The sequence below is a fragment of the Salvelinus namaycush genome, chromosome 36, assembly GCF_016432855.1.
Source record: "Salvelinus namaycush isolate Seneca chromosome 36, SaNama_1.0, whole genome shotgun sequence".
Lineage (NCBI taxonomy): Eukaryota > Metazoa > Chordata > Actinopteri > Salmoniformes > Salmonidae > Salvelinus > Salvelinus namaycush.
The window spans coordinates 14,291,219-14,313,438 of record NC_052342.1 but is presented as its reverse complement, the minus strand read 5'-3'; the positions used below and the strand labels follow the sequence as shown (position 1 = coordinate 14,313,438).

The 22,220-nt window shown below is 44.0% G+C and overlaps 1 protein-coding gene across 1 annotated transcript in view; it reads left to right on the top strand.

Moving 5' to 3' along the window:
* Positions 1–22,220, top strand: part of LOC120030572 (kin of IRRE-like protein 1) — a 35,786-nt gene that overhangs the window by 2,254 nt on the left and 11,312 nt on the right. Inside the window, exon 2 of the mRNA XM_038975989.1 lies at positions 21,144–21,293. Within this exon, the coding sequence (XP_038831917.1) occupies positions 21,144–21,293 (150 nt within the window). The remainder of the gene's footprint in view (positions 1–21,143; positions 21,294–22,220) is intronic.

The following is a 22,220-nucleotide window of genomic DNA, read 5'->3' as shown; positions in this document are numbered from 1 at the left end:
CACCAAACTTTACAGTTGGCACTATGTATTGGGGAAGGTAGCGTTCTCCTGACATCCACCAAACCCAGATTTGTCCATCGAACTGACAGATGGTGAAGGGTGATTGTCACTCCATAGAACGCATTTCCTCTGCCCCAGAGTCCAATGGTGGCGGGCTTTACACCACTCCAGCCAACACTTAGCATTGCACATGATGATCTTAGGCTCGTGTGTGGCTGCTCGGCCATGGAAACCAATTTCATGGAGCTCCCGACGAACAGTTATTGTGCTGACGTTGCTTCCAGCGGCAGTTTGGAACCCGGTAGTGAGTGTTGCAACAGACGATTTTTACTTCAGCACTCAGCGGTCCCGTTCTGTGAGCTTGTGTGGCCTACCACTTCGCGGCTGAGCCGTTGCTGCTCCTAGACGTTTCCACTTCACAATAGCAGCACTTACAGTTGATCGGGGCAGCTCTAACAGGGCAGACATTTGACAAACTGTCTTATAGGAAGGTGGCATCCTATGACGGTGCCACGTTGAAAGTCACTGAGCTCTTCAGTAAGGCCATTCTACTGCCAATGTTTGTCTATGGAGATTGCATGGCAGTGTGCTCGATTTTATACACCTTTCAGCAACGGGTGTGGCTGCAATAGCCGAATTGACTCATTTGAAGAGGTGTCCATGTACTTTTGTATATATAGTGTAAGTGGCTCTGCTACAAGCCACGCACGCACTCACACACACACACACACACACACTATGTAACATAGCCTGCATGTCTCTATGTTATGTTTGTGGCATGGCTGTAAACTATCTCACACACTGTGCTCATTATGCCAAAGTGCAATGTCACCATTTCATCATTCATTTGTAGGACATACTCTTTGAACTGCCTGTCCAATACACTGTTCTCAAAACACTTGAAGATACAAGCTATTCTGTTGTTTTTATTCTATGTTTCCAGTTTTCTTAACAGACATTTCACATGGTTTGAAGGTAAATGAATGTGCTGCTAACCATTCAACTACAAAGACTCTTTATAATTCATGAAAATGTTATTGTTGATAGTAGACCTACACTTCCTAATCTTGCCACACTGCAACTTGCTGTTGCTACTGTTCCTACCTGGACTGCTTGAAGTGCTGGCTATAACAAAGGCCTCAGTGCAGGTGTAACATTTGTCCATTTGTCAGGCTCTGTCCTTGTGACCATGCCACAACTACTGACACATACTGAGACACACACACACACACACACACACACACACACACACACACACACACACACACACACACACACACACACACACACACACACACACACACACACACACACTACTGACCAAAGAAACCAACCCTTATCAGTTATATAAGACCTGCTGTTTTCAGCTCTTAATGATCGGCTATGAAAAGCCAACTGACATTTATTCCTGATTATTATTTGACCATGCTTGTCACTTATGAACATTTTGAACATCTTGGCCATGTTCTGTTATAATCTCCACCCGGCACAGCCAGAAGAGGCCACCCCTCATAGCCTGGTTCCTCTCTAGGTTTCTTCCTAGGTTTTGGCCTTTCTAGGGAGTTTTTCCTAGCCACCGTGCTTCTACACCTGCATTGCTTGCTGTTTGGGGTTTTAGGCTGGGTTTCTGTACAGCACTTCGAGATATTAGCTGATGTACGAAGGGCTATATAAAATAAACTTGATTTGATTTGATTATATATCCCATTTGAATGTTTTTGCACATTTAGTAAAAAAAAGTTTAAAATGGAACATGTAGCTCATGCAACTGTGTAGTTCGAATCACATGTGGATCTATTCATAGTGTGGATCTATTCATAGTGTGGATCTATTCATAATGTGGATCTATTCATAATGTGGATCTATTCATAGTGTGGATCTATTCATAGTGTGGATCTATTCATAATGTGGATCTATTCATAATGTGGATCTATTCATAATGTGGATCTATTCCTAATGTGGATCTATTCCTAATGTGGATCTATTCATAATGTGGATCTATTCATAATGTGGATCTATTCATAGTGTGGATCTATTCATAATGTGGATCTATTCATAATGTGGATCTATTCATAATGTGGATCTATTCATAATGTGGATCTATTCATAATGTGGATCTATTCATAGTGTGGATCTATTCATAGTGTGGATCTATTCATAATGTGGATCTATTCATAATGTGGATCTATTCATAATGTGGATCTATTCATAATGTGGATCTAGCTGTAAGGTTTTGAACCATACTCCCAATTCCAGAATGTAATCAAGGAATGCTTAGTATTTTTGGCACATTAGTTATGGCTGTGCTACAGTGTTACTTTCACTGTCAACACAATGTGACTTGATGCTTTAGTGCATGTTTGTTTGGTAAAACTATTTGTCATAATAGTATGACTGTATTAGTATGTTTGTTCTAGAAAAAAACTAAAGCTACAAATTAGATGAGGCTCATTGTCCACTTTATACTAATATATAAAATGATCTTAACCACTGTAACAAATTATATTACGCATTATGTAGCTCAAAATTACAGCTAGCCATTTGGTTATGATCATTCAAAGTCATATAGCAGTAGGGGTTAAAGCCTCTACTACATTTATCATCTGTTTAACTGGGCGAACAAATGGAGTTCTGAAAACATTCTCATAATATGTTCTCTGTCTCCACAAAGCGAGACAGAGCAAGAGAGAAAGAAAGCGATAGAAAGAGAAAGAGAGAGAGAAAGAGCCAAGTTTATCACATATGACTCAGCCTCTTTGCCATGTTTTCAAACTGTGTCTACATTATACCCGAGCATATTTTGGGGGTGGGGGAAGGGTGACAAAAAGTTGTGGTTGGGGCATGGGGGGGGGGGGGGTCACTGGTAGTGGGAGTGGTCTGGTGGGCAGGTGGGTAAAGTCGAGGGGGCCAGAACAAGACCGATTATAGTTTTTTGGTGAGTGGCTGTAGTGGGGGATGGGGGGATGAAAAGAAAGAAAGCGAGAGAGAGAGAGAGAGAGGCGGGGAGAGAGAGGAGGGGTGGACCAAGGGACGATTACTCAAGCCTGACTGGCTCCTCTGTGGGGACAGCTAGCCACACACACACACACACACACCTCATTCACAGAGAATATGGAAGAGCGAGTTCAAAGGGCTATGCTCAGATCAGAATTCTTTAACCCACATCTGAGGCCTCTCCCTCCTTCCCTGAGCTCCGGGTCCTTGGAAGATGCCTCTGCACATGCCTTGGCTTAGACTAGAATTAATTGGTATTAATCGCTTTTGAAACTTCTCGCCTTATCCCTCTTCATTCAGATGTATTTTTCTCCCTCCCTCCATTTTTCTCTCCCTGCTCTCCGTCCTTCCATTTCTCCTCTTCCTTCTTTCTGCTAGCTAAGCTCGATTCCCTTCTCTGTCTTTCTATCTGTCCCTTCATACTTTTAAAAATATTTTCCCCTCTCCCTCTATTTCCATTTACCCCTCAGCCTTTTTCTCTTTCTTTCTTTCTTTCTTTCTTTCTTTCTTTCTTTCTTTCTTTCTTTCTTTCTTTCTTTCTTTCTTTCTTTCTTTCTTTCTTTCTTTCTCTCTCTCTCTCTCTCTCTCTAATAAGTTCCAGATGTGGTTCTCACATTCCTTTAGTCAGTGGAGAGGAGAGGAAAGGAGAGGGGGAGGGGTCAGAAGAAGCACATGAATTAAAAGAGGGAGCACATGATGAAGGAAGAGTACAGAAACCCTGTACTGAAGACACACACACACACACACACACACACACACACACACACACACACACAGGAGAGGGATTCTATTCTGTTGTGGGTCGTGTTCTTCTCCTAAAAAGTTTTGGGACATTTCCCCTTCCCCCTCTTCGCCCACTGTCCCCCAATCCCCCTCCCTCCTTCCCTCCATCCCTCCCTCCTCCCCCTGTAGGAATGTGGCCGACGGGTGATGATGTCATTTCATTTCTCCCTCGCTGAGTTTCTCCTCGGGAAGGGGAGGGAGATTTGTGTCGCTCCATCCATCTCTCTCCCCCTCTCTACAATAACAACATTACAGCTAGCCAACTAACTAATAAGCTTATTGGCTGGTCTACACTGCTATCCATACAGCCATTTAGCCTGCGGGGAAATAGTCAGGATAACCAGATAACTTTTTAGGGGGGAGAAGGATATGGTTACTTACAGCTTATCCATATAAATTCCATACTGTTGACATGTAAACATTTCACTAATAACTGTTAAACTATTGAGCTTACAGTAGACTTTCAATTGAGAATTCCTTCAATTTTGCAATGATACACACCTGTAGGTTAGCACTTTGCTATTAAGCCCCTTACATAGTGTGTTGCTATAGCCATACACCTCCTCCTCGACAGCCTGCAGATGTTAGTGATCCAGGGGTGTGTGGTCTGGCCCATGAATATATAACCTAACATCGCTCCAGGGGTCAAGGCCACAGCTTTTATTAGATTGTTGGTGACGGATGACATTGTAAGAAGCGACATACTAATACAATTAGATTGAACTGGATTGAATTAAAGTAGACCTTGAAGAACATGAGTTATGGAAAGCACTGAACACAGAAACTCGGCTATTTGAATAGTTAAATCAGTGTTTCCCTTAGGTTGGGTAGGTCAAGGTATGGGCGATTCGCGGTGATAGACTGAGGTCTGGCTGGATACAGCATATTGTTTGTTTATGTGGTGGGTCACAGGGTAGGCCACAACTAAACATAGTTTTGAAACCACTGTGGTGAAATATTGATTCAGCTACCTAATTCAGATTTTGAATTACAATATTCTAGAACAAGGATCTAGCTTAGTATAAAACAACCACTTTGATATTTGTGGATCGTGTAGCCATTGATCAGGGTTGGAAGCTGTCATTGGTAGTCCGTGGTAGTCACCCTTGGTTACCCTCAAGTATTCTTTTGTCACTCATTCACATGCTCGTTTCACAATGGAGGGCCGGGGCTGGCCTATTTTAAGGAGAAGGGTTGTGAAAAGCCCAGGCATATTCCTGTGGTCCCGTAACGTGTCAGACACTTTGACCATGAATTATCATATTACCCTACACTGATCACAAGAGGTTGCCATGGCCACTGTGTCTATCATTGTGTCAGTGGTCCTCACTGGCTGTAGCCATGGTAACAATGTCTGTAATGGTGGTTCAATACAAATAAAGCACTTGAGATGTGAAATATGGGTGATTAGCCCTGGAGAAGAGGGCAGAGAGAAAAAACACGCAGGGCGACAAATGGAGAGAGAGAATAAATAATTATCTTCCCTCCATTTCCAAATAAATCTGTTTCTATGGCAACCATTTTACCAGGGTCTGCATGGATAGAGGGAGCGAGAAATAAAGAGAGGGAACAAGGGAAATAAATAAGATAGGAGGAGTGATGGAGAGGTAGAGAGGGAAAATGTAAAGAGATGGGGAGATAGACTGAGGGAGGGAGGGCGTGATTATTTCTTAGTATGTGCCACTGGACAGACAAAGGAAAGAAAGCAAGAGAACTGGGAGAGCAAGGAAAGGAACCGGGGAAACATGGTGACAAAGGGACAGGGAAAGAGAGGGGTCTACGAGTGTTAAAGGGGAGGATAAAGAGGTAAGATGAGACAGAAGGGAAAAAATGGACACAATGCTTCTTTCTCTTTCTCCTTTTCTTCCCCTTGTTCTTTCTCCACCTCAGGCCAGTCATCTTTGTGTATTGACTAACATGATGGCAGCATGGTCCCTCTTTCAGTCCCTCTATCCTTTCTCTCTCTATCCTTTTTCTCCCTCTATCCTTTCTCTCTCTATCCTTTCTCTCCCTCTATCCTTTCTCTCTCTATCCTTTCTCTCTATCCTTTCTCTCTCTATCCTTTCTCTCCCTCTATCCTTTCTCTCTCTATCCTTTCTCTCTCTATCCTTTCTCTCTATCCTTTCTCTCTCTCTATCCTTTCTCTCTCTCTATCCTTTCTCTCTCTCTATCCTTTCTCTCCCTCTATCCTTTCTCTCCCTCTATCCTTTCTCTCTCTATCCTTTCTCTCTATCCTTTCTCTCTCTATCCTTTCTCTCTATCCTTTCTCTCTCTCTATCCTTTCTCTCTCTCTATCCTTTCTCTCTCTCTATCCTTTCTCTCTCTATCCCTTCTCTCCCTCTATCCTTTCTCTCTCTATCCTTTCTCTATCCTTTCTTTCTATCCTTTCTCTCTCTCTATCCTTTCTCTCCCTCTATCCTTTCTCTCCCTCTATCCTTTATCTCTATCCTTTCTCTCCCTCTATCCTTTCTCTCCCTCTATCCTTTATCTCTATCCTTTCTCTCCCTCTATTCTTTCTCTCTCTCTATCCTTTCTCTCCCTCTATCCTTTATCTCTATCCTTTCTCTCCCTCTATCCTTTCATTCCTCTATCTTTTCTCTCCCTCTATCCTTCCATTCATCTATCCTTTCTCTCCCTCTATCCTTTCTCTCCCTTTATCCTTATAGCCATATAGCAGTATTACCATTACGATAGGTTATGCCCAGTCTAGTCTGCCATGCCTCCATGTGGTTATTGTCAGTTAGACTCAGGTGGTGTCAGGCAGCGACAGTTGCACTGCTAACTTTTTCATTGTGCCCTTATCCTCAAAACTATAATCATCCTCATCCTCATTTTCATCACAGTTTTGTCACGCTTCCACCTCTTTGCTTGTTCTGCATTTTAAATATCACCAACTGCTGTCCACATATACAGTAGGAGAGACGTATTCCATATTGAATGGTTAACATAGTGAAAGTGGATAATATGAGCTGAAAGGGAATAGAGAGAGAGAAAGAGAAACAAAGGGAGAATGAAAGAGAAAAAGAGACAAAAGCGGGCTGGACAATTAATTGGATAGGTGGAGGGATGAGGTCATGATTAATGGTTTGCAGAAAATGGGTGTATCAGACACAAGGGAGGGTTTCGTCAGACACACACACACACACATGCATGTATCCACACAAACACATAGACACATGCATGCACACACACTTACACACAAACTTTTTGGGGGGCAGTTACTTTAGACGTCAGCTGTTGCTATGGTGATGTCTGTGATCCAACGACAGAGCAGGATTGGCTAGAGTGGAAAGAGGGAGAGAAAGGTAGAAGGACTGAGAGAGGGAGAGAGAGAGGGATAGATAGGGAGCAATACAGAGATAGATAGACAGATAGAGATAATTAGATTGATTAGTAAATCCGTACAAATGTAATTTTATCAAACATTATTGCTTTAAAAGGATTAATAAAATGCACTCAATTCATTCAGGCACATCAGACAAAGCCCTGACGTCATGACATCATACTGTATGTAGCCTTTTGTTGCTCAGGAGACAATAAAACTTCATGACATATATGTGGTGAGATATCCGAGGGCATCCTCTCTAGCAAAGACGAATGTTATCTGTCCTGATGGCATTCCTCTTAGCAGGGTGGCTGGAATAGTTTTCACACAATATTTCACACACAGCTAATAGGGCAAGTCTGTAACATGTTGTGTTATTGTTAAGATTAAGGGATTGTCAGGCACAAGAGGTGTTAATTGTAGCTCTTCGTACCATTTCACTGTGTGCTCAGGCTGTGGTGTGTCAATGTGGCTTTGTTAACAGCAGGGCTTGGCTTGTCGTTGTGTCTGTGTGGATAGGGTTTGGTGATCATGATGTGTCTATTCGACCGCATGTTATAGATAGACAGTCAATGTGGTCGATGTTTGGTTTGACGTGTGTGTTTATGTGTGTGTGTTGACAGGATATGCTATTTTTATGTGGTCACTGGTCAGGGTTAGGTTTGACCGTGTGTGTGTTTGTGAGGCCACAGTATAGTATGTCAACATATGTCATTGTGGCAGAGGTTTGGTTGTGTGTGCGTTCGTGCGTGCATGTGTGACTGTTTCATAAGGGTTCTGTGAAACTGTGTGTGTGTGTGTGTGTGTGTGTGTGCGTTCAGGGTTTTTTGTGACCATGTCTTTGTGCGGTCAGGGTACTCGGAGTCTCTCGATGGTATCTGGGGATCACTGACTCAAGGAAATCAGGACACTCTAAATTTGTCACTGCAGCATAGCCCACATAATGGAAGAATACAAGAGCTCTCTCTCTCTCTTCTGTCTTTTCTTTATTCCTATCTACCTCTCTCTCTCTCTCTCTCTCTCTCTCTCTCTCTCTCTCTCTCTCTCTCTCTCTCTCTCTCTCTCTTCTGTCTTTCTTCCTATCTACCTCTCTCTCTCTCTCTCTCTCTCTCTCTCTCTCTCTCTCTCTCTCTCTCTCTCTCTCTTCTGTCTTTCTTCCTATCTACCTCTCTCTCTCTCTCTTCTGTCTTTCTTCCTATCTACCTCTCTCTCTCTCTCTCTTCTGTCTTTTCTTTCTTCCTATCTACCTCTCTCTCTCTTGTCTTTTCTTTCTTCCTATCTACCTCTCTCTCTCTCTCTCTCACACTCTCACACTCTCACTCACTCTCTCTCTCTTCTGTCTTTTCTTTCTTCCTATCTACCTCTCTCTCTGCACTCTTTCTATAGCTTTTTTTCTCATTGTCTCCTACTCAGACACACACACATATTGAAGAATTATATGAGTAAGTAGTATGGCCATACACAGAGCATATAACATATTGATATGGTTTATGGTATGATATGGACCGTATTTTCAGTTTGCCCCTAATGTAGGCCTAGCATTACCTGGGAAGGTATTGTGTGCTCTCATTGTCAAGCTATTGAATATCCTCCCCATAGTCCCAGTGTGGATCTTGTTTGTGGTTTCTTGGATGACAGTGAAGGGAATATCTTGTCCAGTGGTGTTTAAGGTAGAGGGAGTGATGCCTCGTCTGCCCTGGGGCTGTTTGGTCCTTAGTTCTAGCCTTATACTCAGTGGTCAGAGGAGGTTAACAGATCAGATAGTATTTCTAGCGAGCTACGTTGATTTGATCTGACTGGATAAGAGCCTAATTTAGAGGTATTTGTAGTCATCCCATGGCTTACATTTGGACTAATGGTGGATCACATTGATATTGTCACTTTCGAAGCAGCCTTTTCTTTAATGTGGTGTGCCACAGGGCTCAAGTCTAGGACCACTGCTCTTTTCTATTCTATTTTCATCTGTGATTTACTTGTAGTAGGCCTATGCTAGACATACAAATGCACATTGTTTGAATGAACATGTTCTTTCTCTTTGGAATCGTTTATGTTCTGCTTCTGTCAGAAGCCATTGCTATTATTGTCCGGGACATTTTTTACACATGACTGTGTTTTTCATGATATCAGGCATACTGTAGGCTACCTCCTCGAATCACACACATTCAATCTGGTTTGGAGGGGGTACAGTATGCCCACACATGAGAAAGGGAGAGATAGAAAGAAAGAGAATTGGAGGGAGTTAGAGAGACAGACTTGGGGTCATGGAGGGATGAGCAGGCATATGCCAGTTGTTAAGAAAGTGAGAGAGATGAGGACCTACAGAGGAACGCTGGAGGGTTCAGAGAGCAAGAGAGAGAGGAAACTGGGGAGAGAGAGTGAAAGTGCTAGAGGACTGATATTTAATGTGATAAATTGGTTGTGACAGTGTGGCTCTAAACCCCCTCCAACCAGAAGAGGAGGAGGAGGAGGACCACCGAAATAGAAAGCAGTATGGGTAAAGAACATATAGTATATACATATATTATGTATGTATAGTATATAGTACATTCAGAAAGTGTCACGTTCCTGACCTATTTCTGTTAGTTTGTTGTATGTGTTAGTTGGTCAGGACGTGAGGTTGGGTGGGCATTCTATGTTTTCTGTTTCTGTGTTGGTTTTGGGTTGCCTGGTATGGCTCTTAATTAGAGGCAGGTGTTTGGCGTTCCTCTAATTAAGAGTCATATTTAGGTAGGCGTTGTCACAGTGTTCGTTGTGGGTGATTGTCTTCCGTGTCTGTGTTTGTACACCACGCGGGACTGTTTACGGTTTGTTCGGTTTGTGTAGCCTATGTTCCTATTCGTGCGTTTTCTTGTTTTATGTAAGTACGTCGTCTAGGTCTGTCTACACCGTTTGTTGTTTTTGTTAGTTTAATCAAGTTCGTGTTTCGTTAATAAAATATGTCTTTTCACTACGCTGCGCCTTGGTTCCCTCAATACTCCTCCTCTTCAGATGAAGAGGAGGAGGACCGTCGTTACAGAATCACCCACCAAGAATCCAGAACCAAGCAGCGTAATTTGGAGCAACGGGGAAGTATACAGGACTTGTGGAGTTGGGAGCAAATATTTAACGGAGAAGGACCATGGGCTAAAGTGAATCACCGTCCATGGGAACAGCTGGAGGCAGCTCGGAGAGTGGAGGAAAAGAGAGAGAGGAACCGGAGTTATGAGGGAACGCGTCTGGCACGGAAGCCCAAAAAGCCCGTGAGTAACACCCAAAAATTTCTTGGGGGGGGGCTAAGAGGTAGTGGGCCAAGGGCAGGTAGGAGACCTGCGCCCACTTCCCAGGCTTACCGTGGAGAGCGGGAGTACGGGCAGGCGCCGTGTTTTACGCAGTAGAGCGCACGGTGTCTCCTGTACGAGTGCATAGCCCAGTGCGGGTTATTCCACCTCCCCGCACTGGTAGGGCTAGATTGGGTATTGAGCCAGGTGTCATGAGGCCGGCTCAACGCGTCTGGTCTCCAGTGCGTCTCCTCGGGCCGGCATACATGGCACCTGCCTTACGCATGGTTTCCCCGGTTCGCCTACATAGGCCGGTGCGGGTTATTCCACCTCCCCGCACTGGTCGGGCGACCGGGAGTATTCAACCAGGTAAGGTTGGGCAGGCTCAATGCTCAAGAGTGCCAGTACGCCTCCACGGTCCGGTATTTCCGGCGCCACCTCCCCGCCCCAGCCTAGTACCTACAGTGCCTACACTACGGACTAGGCTACCTGTGCGTCTCCTGAGCCCTGTTCCTCCTCCACGCACTCTCCCTGTAGTGCGTGTATCCAGTTCGGTGCCTCCAGTTCCGGCACCACGCACTAAGCCTCCTGTGCGTCTCCAGAGCCCTGTACACACTGTTTCTTCTCCCCCTACTAATCCTGATGTGCTTGTCCTCAGCCCGGTGTCACCAGTGCCGGTACCACGCACCAGGTATAGAGTGGGCTTTGAGAGTACAGTGTGCCCTGTCCCTGCTCCCCACACTAGTATGAAGGTGCGTATCCTTAGCCCGGTGCCTCCAGTTCCGGCACCACGCACCAGGTCTACTGTGCGCCTTATCTGGCCAGAGCCATCCGTCTCACCAGCGCCATCTGAGCCATCCGTCTCACCAGCGCCATCTGAGCCATCCGTCTCCCCAGCGCCATCTGAGCCATCCGTCTCCCCAGCGCCGTCTGAGCCATCCGTCTGCAATGAGCCTGCAAAGCCGCCCGTCTGCCATGAGCCTGCAAAGCCGCCCGTCTGCCATGAGCCTGCAAAGCCGCCCGTCTGCCATGAGCCTACAGAGCCGTCCGCCAGACAGGAGCCGCTAGAGCCGTCCGCCAGACAGGAGCCGCTAGAGCCGTCCGCCAGACAGGAGCCGCTAGAGCCGTCCGCCAGACAGGATCCGCTAGAGCCGCCCGTCAGACAGGATCCGCCAGAGCCGCCAACCAGACAGGATCCGCCAGAGCCGCCAACCAGACAGGATCCGCCAGAGCCGCCAACCAGACAGGATCCGCCAGAGCCGCCAACCAGACAGGATCTGCCAGAGCCGCCAACCAGACAGGATCTGCCAGAGCCGTCAGCCAGCCATGAGCGTCGAGAGCCGTCAGCCAGCCATGAGCGTCGAGAGCCGTCAGCCAGCCATGAGCGTCGAGAGCCGTCAGCCAGCCATGAGCGTCGAGAGCCGTCAGCCAGCCATGAGCGTCGAGAGCCGTCAGCCAGCCATGAGCGTCGAGAGCCGTCAGCCAGCCATGAGCGTCGAGAGCCGTCAGCCAGCCATGAGCGTCGAGAGCCGTCAGCCAGCCATGAGCGTCGAGAGCCGTCAGCCAGCCATGAGCGTCGAGAGCCGTCAGCCAGCCATGAGCGTCGAGAGCCGTCAGCCAGCCATGAGCGTCGAGAGCCGTCAGCCAGCCATGAGCGTCGAGAGCCGTCAGCCAGCCATGAGCGTCGAGAGCCGTCAGCCAGCCATGAGCGTCGAGAGCCGTCAGCCTGCCATGAGCGTCCAGATTCGTCAGTCAGCCATGAGCTGCCCTTCAGCCAGCAACGGCTATATACCCAGAACTGCCCCTCAGTCCAGAGCTGTCTCTCTGTCCGGAGCTGCCTTTCAGTCCGGAGTTGCCCCTCTATCATGATCTCCCTCTCTATCTTGATCTACCTCTTTATTCTTATCTATCCCTCTGTCTGGTGCTATCCCTCTGTCTTGATCAATCTCTCTGTCCCGGTGCTGTCCCTGTCATTTATGTTACTAAGAGGATTTTGTGGGGGTAAATTGAGGGTGGACATTTGTAGGGGGAGAGGGAGGCTAGGATTGATTATGGTGGGGTGGGGACCTCGCCCGGAGCCTGAGCCACCACCGTGGTCAGATGCCCACCCAGACCCTCCCCTAGACTTTGTGCTGGTGCGCCCGGAGTTCGCACCTTATGGGGGGGGTTATGTCACGTTCCTGACCTATTTCTGTTAGTTTGTTGTATGTGTTAGTTGGTCAGGACGTGAGGTTGGGTGGGCATTCTATGTTTTCTGTTTCTGTGTTGGTTTTGGGTTGCCTGGTATGGCTCTTAATTAGAGGCAGGTGTTTGGCGTTCCTCTAATTAAGAGTCATATTTAGGTAGGCGTTGTCACAGTGTTCGTTGTGGGTGATTGTCTTCCGTGTCTGTGTTTGTACACCACGCGGGACTGTTTACGGTTTGTTCGGTTTGTGTAGCCTATGTTCCTATTCGTGCGTTTTCTTGTTTTATGTAAGTACGTCGTCTAGGTCTGTCTACACCGTTTGTTGTTTTTGTTAGTTTAATCAAGTTCGTGTTTCGTTAATAAAATATGTCTTTTCACTACGCTGCGCCTTGGTTCCCTCAATACTCCTCCTCTTCAGATGAAGAGGAGGAGGACCGTCGTTACAGAAAGACATCGTGAGAAAGAGAGAGAGAAACAATAAGTGTCATTTTTTCATTGTTTATCAAGAAAGCAGTATGAAAACATGGCATATACAACAGTATATATGTATGTACAGTTGAAGTCGGAAGTTTACGTTCACTTAGGTTGGAGTCATTAAAACTCGTTTTCAACCACTCCACACATTTCTTGTTAACAAACTATAGTTTTAGCAAGTCGGTTAGGACGTCTACTTAATGCATGACACAAGTAATTTTTCCAACAATTGTTTACAAACAGATTATTTCACTGTATCAGAATTCCAGTGGGTCAGAAGTTTACATACACTAAGTTGACTGTGCTTTTAAACAGCTTGGAAAATTCCAGAAAATTATGTCATGGCTTTAGAAGCTTCTCATAGGCTAATTGACATAATTTGAATCAATTGGAGGTGTACCTGTGGGTGTATTTCAAGGCCTACCTTCAAACTCAGTGCCTCAGAAAAAGACCTCAGAAAAAAAATGTTGACCTCCACACATCTGGTTCATCCTTGGGACCAATTTCCAAACGCCTGAAATTACTATGTTCATCTGTACAAACAATAGTACGCAAGTATAAACACCATGGGACCACGCAGCCGTCATACCGCTCAGGAAGGAGACGCGTTCTGTCTCCTAGAGATGAACGGACTTTGGTGTGAAAAGTGCAAATGAATCCCAGAACAACAGCAAAGGACCTTCTGAAGATGCTGGAGGAAACAGGTGCAAAAGTATCTATATCCACAGTAAAACGAGTCCTATATCGACATAACCTGAAAGGCCGCTCAGCAAGGAAGAAGTCACTGCTCCAAAACCGCCATAAAAAAGCCAGACTATGGTTTGCAACTGCACATGGGGACAAAGATCGTACTTTTTGGAGAAATGTCCTCTGGTCTGATGAAACAAAATAAAACTGTTTGGCCATAATGACCATTGTTATGTTTGGAGGAAAAAGGGGGAGGCTTGCAAACCGAAAAACACCATTCCAAACGTGAAGCACGTGGGTTGGCAGCATCATGTTGTGGGGGTGCTTTGCTGCAGGAGGGACTGGTGCACTTCACAAAATAGATGGCATCATGAGGCAGGAAAATTATGTGGATATATTGAAGCAACATCTCAAGACATCAGTCAGGAAGTTAAAGCTTGGTCACAAATGGGTCTTCCAAATGGACAATGACCGCAAGCATACTTCCAAAGTTGTGGCAAAATGGCTTAAGGACAACAAAGTCAAGGTATTGAAGTGGCCATCACAAAGCCCTGACTTCAATCCTATAGAAAATTTGTGGGCAGAACTGAAAAAGCGTGTGTGAGCAAGGAGGCCTATAAACTTGACTCAGTTACACCAGCTCTGTCAGGTGGAATGGGCCAAAATTCACCCAACTTATTGTGGGAAGCTTGTGGAAGGCTACCCGTAATGTTTGAACCAAGCTAAACAATTTAAAGGCAATGCTGCCAAATACTAATTGAGTGTATGTAAGCTTCTGACCCACTGGGAATGTGATGAAAGAAATAAAATATGAAATAAATCATTCTCTCTGCTATTATTCTGACATTCCACATTCTTAAAATAAAGTGGTGATCCTAAGTGACCTAAGACAGGGAATTTTTACTAGGATTAAATGTCAGGAATTGTGAAAAACTGAGTTTAAATGTATTTGGCTAAGGTGTATATAAACTTCCGACTTCAACTGTAAATATAGACACTACTGTTCAAAAGTTTGGGGTCACTTAGAAATGTCCTTGTTTTTGAAAGAAAAACAGATTTCTGTCCATTAAAATAACATCAAATTGTTCAGAAATACAGTGTAGACATTGTTAATGTTGTAAATGACTATTGTAGCTGGAAACTGCCAACATAGGCGTACAGAGGACCATTATCAGCAACCATCACTCCTGTGTTCCAATGGCACGTTGTGTTAGCTAATCCAAGTTTATAATTTTAAAAGGCTAATTGATCATTAGAAAACCCTTTTGCAATTATGTTAGCATAGCTGAAAACTGTTGTTCTGATTAAAGAAGCAATAAAACTGGCCTTTAGACTAGTTGAGTATCTGGAGCATCAGCATTTGCGGGTTCGATTACAGGCTCAAAATGGCTAGAAACAAAGACCTTTCTTCTGAAACTCGTCAGTCTATGCTTGTTCTGAGTAATGAAGGCTATTCCATGCGAGAAATTGCCATAAACTGAAGATCTCGTACGACGCTGTTGTGATAAGGTGCGTCTAGGTGATAGGTGTAGGAGTCAGGCGCAGGAGAGCAGGGATGTCTGAGAAGCGTGTTTTAATAAGACAGTCCACCAACACTGGAATGGCACAATCGAAAAGGACGACGCCCTCGTAACAGAGAACCCCATGCAAACGCACGGAGGAACAAACACAGTTCCGACACTCATACACTTACGTAACCGTGAAAACAAATAACGGTAAATCCAACCGAGCACATCACAATGAAAGACTAATCCCGCACAAACCTAGGCAGGCAACAGGGTACATATATACACACAGAAATGAACGCAAATGAAACCAGGTGTGAACCAAAGACAAAACAAACAGAAAAGGAAAAAGGGATCGGTGATGGCTAGTAGACCGCCGAGCGCCGCCCGAACAGGGAGAGGAGCCACCTTCGGTAGAACTCGTGACAGCTGTGTACTACTCCCTTCACAGAACAGTGCAAACTGGCTCTAACCAGAATAGAAAGAGGAGTGGGAGGCCCCGGGGCACAACTGAGCAAGAGGACATTAGAGTGTCTAGTTTGACAAACAGACGCCTCACAAGTCCTCAACGGGCCTCCCACTCCTCTTTCTATAAAAATCTGCCGTTTCCAGCTACAATAGTCATTTACAACATTAACAATGTCTACACTGTATTTCTGATCAATTTGAGATGTTATTTTAATGGACCAAAAATGTGCTTTTCTTTCAAAAACAAGGACATTTCTAAGTGACCCCAAACTTTTGAACGGTAATGTATATACAGTACCAGTCAAAAGTTTGGACACACCTACTCATTCCAGGTTTTTTCTTTATTTTTACTATTTTCTAGTGAAGTGAAGACATCAAAACTATGAAAGAACACATATGGAATCATGTAGTAACCAAAAAAGTGTTAAACAAATATTATATATTTGAGATTCTTCAAAGTAGCCACACTTTGCCTTGATTACAGCTTTGCACACTCTTGGCATTCAACTTCAGCTTCATGAAGGGATGCAAACTAGTCACATTTCGGTGAAATTCGCCGTTTTGAATCCAAAGTAGGTGACCTACATGATTCGTGTTGATCCGATGAGAAAAGTTGGAATCACTACTGGCTGTAAGCAAACGAGTGATGCACGTTTGGAGCAATACTGGCTGTATCCAAGGCTCAGCCAATCATTCACGTAACAACAGAATGCAGCACGCGACTGAAGAGAGGAGAGACAACCAACTTACTAGTTACAGCATCAGCGAGTGCTCTGGAAAGGCAGCTTGTCAGTTACAGCAGCGCGTCCACTGAACGATAACGAAACGGTAACGTTAGTTGAGAAGCCTGACCACGGAGACAAGGGGTGAGAAAGTGATGAAGCGTACTTCATGAGCTCTAACCAAAAAACTACTAGCATTTGGAAAGTTTGAGGTGAGGCAGAAAGTGTGGTGGAACAAGTATTGGCATTGTTAAGTATCTTGCTAGCTGGATCGAATTCTCCGTAGCTAGTCAGAGAAATGTTGAGGAACATTAGCCAACTTATCTGATCAAATAATTGAGTTTATGGTGTGACAATTAGCTTGAAAATGAAGTCAGACAGCTAACATTAGTAACCTAACCAATTCGCTATAGCATTAACTGGTATACAACTCCTTGCCGTTCCTCAAGTTATAATGCGTTAGTTGCTTCCTGGACCCTGGCAATCTGTGTGAAATGTTGACTACTAATAAACTAACCTGTTAACAAACCTGTTAACTAATGTTTTCCCTCTACAGTATGTGGTTAATTTTCAGAATTAGTTGAAAATGAGGCGTTGCTTGTTAAACAAGTGGATTCAGGGATGAAGTGTAGCTGGAGCTGGGCCTGGCTTAAGCTGGATGCCACTATAGAGGTGAAAGGAACACCACACACTTTCCCTCTTTCTCACTTTTGCTGGTACATTGTAGAACAGATGTCCACAGGCAGAAAGTGTACAATGTAATAATGTGTAGCCCAAATATATTGTATTTGTTGTGTTGAACACGACAGTAACACTTGTGTGAGTGAGGGGAGATTATATATTTTTTTACTCAGTGAACGTTATTTTTGCACACATCGCCTTGTGCTCTTGATCGATGTCTACTGTAGTGGCCACTATAATAGAGCAAAAATAGAATGTCTGTTTGTTTCATTCTATTTCTACTTTAAGATGTGTTTTTCTCAAGTGCAATATTTAGATGTTTGTGGTCACAAACGTTCTATTATAAAGGCTGTCATGGTAACAAGTGTTCTATTATAAAGGCTGTCATGGTAACAAGTGTTCTATTATAAAGGCTGTCATGGTAACAAGTGTTCTATTATAAAGGCTGTCATGGTAACAAGTGTTCTATTATAAAGGCTGTCATGGTAACAAGTGTTCTATTATAAAGGCTGTCATGGTAACAAGCATTCTATTATAAATGCTGTCATGGTAACAAGCATTCTATTATAAAGGCTGTCATGGTAACAAGCGTTCTATTGTAAAGGCTGTCATGGTAACAAGTGTTCTATTATAAAGGCTGTCATGGTAACAAGCGTTCTATTATAAAGGCTGTCATGGTAACAAGTGTTCTATTATAAAGGCTGTCATGGTAACAAGTGTTTTATTATAAAGGCTGTCATGGTAACAAGTGTTCTATTATAAAGGCTGTCATGGTAACAAGTGTTCTATTATAAAGGCTGTCATGGTAACAAGTGTTCTATTATAAAGGCTGTCATGGTAACAAGTGTTCTATTATAAAGGCTGTCATGGTAACAAGTGTTCTATTATAAAGGCTGTCATGGTAACAAGTGTTCTATTATAAAGGCTGTCATGGTCACAAGCGCTCTATTATAAAGGCTGTCATGGTAACAAGTGTTCTATTATAAAGGCTGTCATGGTAACAAGTGTTCTATTATAAAGGTTGTCATGGTAACAAGTGTTCTATTATAAAGGCTGTCATGGTCACAAGCGTTCTATTATAAAAGCTGTCATGGTAACAAGTGTTCTATTATAAAGGTTATCATGGTAACAAGCATTCCATTATAAAGGTTGTCATGGTAACAAGTGTTCTATTATAAAGGCTGTCATGGTAACAAGTGTTCTATTATAAAGGTTGTCATGGTAACAAGTGTTCTATTATAAAGGCTGTCATGGTAACACGTGTTCTATTATAAAGGCTGTCATGGTAACAAGTGTTCTATTATAAAGGCTGTCATGGTCACAAACGTTCTATTATAAAGGCTGTCATGGTAACAAGTGTTCTATTATAAAGGCTGTCATGGTAACAAGTGTTCTATTATAAAGGCTGTCATGGTAACAAGTGTTCTATTATAAAGGTTGTCATGGTAACAAGTGTTCTATTATAAAGGTTGTCATGGCTAACTGCAATATTAGTGTATTGTTTTTTCTCAAAAGTGTCATTTGCAGTAAAGTTTAGGCAACAAATAACATTGGATTGCTTTCTTTACATTTTGTAGCTGTGAGTTAGGGTCACATGAACCTTTTTATTTTACACACAGCGACATGCAGATCATATTCTTTGCTGTTTAATTAGTTAAAACCTGCATTTCCCCCTAGCAGGGATTTTATTTGCATGTTTCAGTGCAACAACAAAAAAGTGTCACCTTTTGGGCCCTGACCAGTTAGGTAGTGAGGTCGTCACCTGGAATGCATTTCAATTAACAGGTGTGTCTGGTTAAAAGTTCATTTGTGGAGTTTCGTTCCTTCTTAATGCGTTTGAGCCAATCAGTGTTGTGAGAAGGTCAGGGTGGTATACAGAAGATAGCCTTATTTGGTAAAAGACCAAGTCCATATTATGGCAAGAACAGCTCAAATAAGCAAAGAGAAACGACAGTCCATCATTACTTTAAGACATGAAGGTCAGTCAATGCGGAACATTTCAAGAACTGAATTGCAGTCGCAAAACCCATCAAGCGCTATGATGAAACTGGCTCTCATGAGGACCGCCACGGGGAAAAAAGACCCAGAGTTACCTCTGCTGCAGAGGATAAGTTCATTAGAGTTAACTGCACCTCAGATTGCAGCCTAAATAAATGCTTCACAGAGTTCAAGTAACAGACACATCTCAACATCAACTGTTCAGAGGAGACTGTGTGAATCAGGCCTTCATGGTTGAATTGCTGCCAAAAAAACACTACTAAAGGACACCAATAAGAAGAAGAGACTTGCTTGGGCCAAGAAACACGCGCAATGGGCATTAGATCGGTGGAAATTTGTCCTTTGGTCTGATGAGTCCAAATGTGAGATTTTTGGTTCCAACTGCCGTGTCTTTGTGAGACGCAGAGTAGGTGAACGGATGATCTCTTCATGTGTGGTTCCCACCGTGAAGCATGGAGGAGTAGGTGTGATGATGTGGGGGTGCTTTGCTGGTGATACTGTCAGTGATTTATTTAGAATTCAAGGCACATTTAACCAGCATGGCTACCACAGCATTCTGTAGCGAAACGACATCCCGTCTGGTTTGCACTTAGTGGGACAATCATTTGTTTTTCTACATAACAATGACCCAACACACCTCCAGGCTGTATATGGGCTATTTGACCAAGAACGAGATTGATGGAGTGCTGTTGGAAAAGAATTCCAGGTGAAGCTGGTTGAGAGAATGCCAAGAGTGTGCAAATCTGTCATCAAGGCAAAGGGTGGCTACTTTGAAGAATCTAAAATATATTTTGATTTGTTTAACACTTTTTTGGTTACTTCATGATTTCATATGTGTTATTTCATGTATACGTTAATAAAAACTATACACATTCAGAGAGAGCGAGACAGAGGGAGGGGAGAAACATCACAGATAAGTGAGACAGAAATGCAATTCGATTGCCATTCTTTCATTGTTTACCAGTCCAGTCAAGAAAACAGTACATTACACTGTATGTATACGGTACATTCAGAGGGAGAAGGAGAGAGAGATGGACAAGAGAAACAAAACAACACAACCAAAAGACTGCTCGACATAAATCTGACTTGGACTGTCAGTCTCTCATTGTGTAGCGGTCTTGATGAGCAGTTTAATTACAGCGTATGTCATTATGTACCATGGAACAAAACTTTTTTCATATTGGACAAGCAGTCACAACACTTTATCAGATGAATACAGTACAGGTTTACATTGCAGAAAGAACTATGATGGCTCTCAGTAGAGCTGGAACAGCCCTGTGGAGTAGAGACAATGACATGTACTGTAGTTAGACATGAGAGAGAGAGAGAGAGAGAGAGAGAGAGAGAGAGAGAGAGAGAGAGAGAGAGAGAGAGAGGAAGCCTGGGAGATGACTCATACTGTAGGGAGGAATGGAGAGAGAGAGAAAGAGAAAGAAAGAGAGGGCAAGACAAAGATAGAAAGAGAGGTTTGAGACAGGGAAGCCATGAGGGACTGGGAGATGGGGTGAGACTCGATGGGTTAAATCGTAAGGGTTTGATCTATCTCTCTTCTCCTCTCTTCTGAGTCAGCTCAAGTCTCACTCCCTCGTTCCCACTCTATCTCTCTCTCTCCATTGTTGAAATCTTTTTCTCACTATTTTCCTAATCTTTCTATGTCTCGATGTCTTAATGCTCCCTCGATCTCCAACTAGTTATCCTTGTCTTCAGTTGAAGGAGAACGAGATACCATATCAAACACACCATCATAAATGGTAGATCGTAGTAGATGAAGAACAATTTAACTTTTAGGCCTAGCTACTAATTTTACCACAAAAACGCCAATGAGTGAAATCCACCTCTCTGTCCCTACATGGCCCCTTTAAACAGTTTATTCTCAGTTTGTGTATAATGACGCTGTATGTATGTACTGTAACAACAATCTAACAACAACACAGCTGTGGGCTTGTAACAAAATGTGATGTTATAGGTTTGTATTGATGCTTATGCACCCTTCTCTCTCTCCCCCCATCTCTCTCCCTCTCGCTCCCCCCTTCCCTTCCTCCCTCCCTCCTTCTCCTACCCCAGTGTGGACAGCGCGTTTCTCCCAGGAGCCAGCGGACCAGTCGGTGGTGCTGGGCCAGAGGGTGATTCTATCCTGTGTTGTGTTTAACTACTCGGGCATTGTGCAGTGGACCAAGGATGGACTGGCCCTGGGCATCGGAGAGGACCTCAGGGGTGAGACTACAACAACTCTAAGACCCCCCCCCCCAACAACACCCAACACCCATCATTTCTAGTTGCCCTGCTTAAAAGGCCTCTCTGTATATCGCCCTGTTTGTCACTCAATCGTGTTGTGCTGTTGTGGTGTTTACCTTTTCTCTACCACCTCTCCCCTTCTTTCTATCTCTACCCTCCCCCTCTTTCTATCTCTACCCTCCCCCTCTTACTCTCTCTTTCTCTTTGTCTCTCTCCCTCTTTGTCTCTCTCTTTCTTTCTCTATGTCAGGCTCTCTCTCTATCTGTCTATCAATTTCTCTATACCTATACCTATCTCTATCACAAACACACATGTTCTATCTCCCCTATCTGTAAGAAATAAGGCTTGTTAAAAATAAAAAATAAATGTAAACTCATTGCTTTTCTCACATTCTTTCTCTTCCTGCTTCATTCCCTCTTTCTCCCTCTATCTCCCCTTCTCTCTCTCTCTCTCTCTCTTTGCCTCTGTTCAACCCCTCACTCATTCTTCATTCTCCCTCCCCCTCTCCCCCCTCTGCTGCTCTTTTCCTCTCCTTCACACTCGCTCTTCTTCCCTCTCTTTGTCTCTGCTTTCCCTCAAACCCTCTCTCATTTCTCTCTCCCTCCCTTCCTCTGCTGCTCCTCTTCGTCTGTCCCCTCACCATTCCTTTCCCTCTCTCTCTCTCTCTCTCTCTCTCTCCCTCTTTCTCTCTCTCTCTTTGTCTCCCTCTCTTTCAATCATATTGATACTGTAATGGTTCAGTGCTTCAAGCCAAAGCTTTTAAATAGAAACATGTGAATGAACACTGGTTCCATCATACACACGCTCCCTCTCTCCCTTTCTCCCTCGCTCTCTCTCACCCTGCCTCTTTCCCTCGCTCTCTCTCACCCTGCCTCTCTCCCTCTCTCCCTTTCTCCCTCGCTCTCT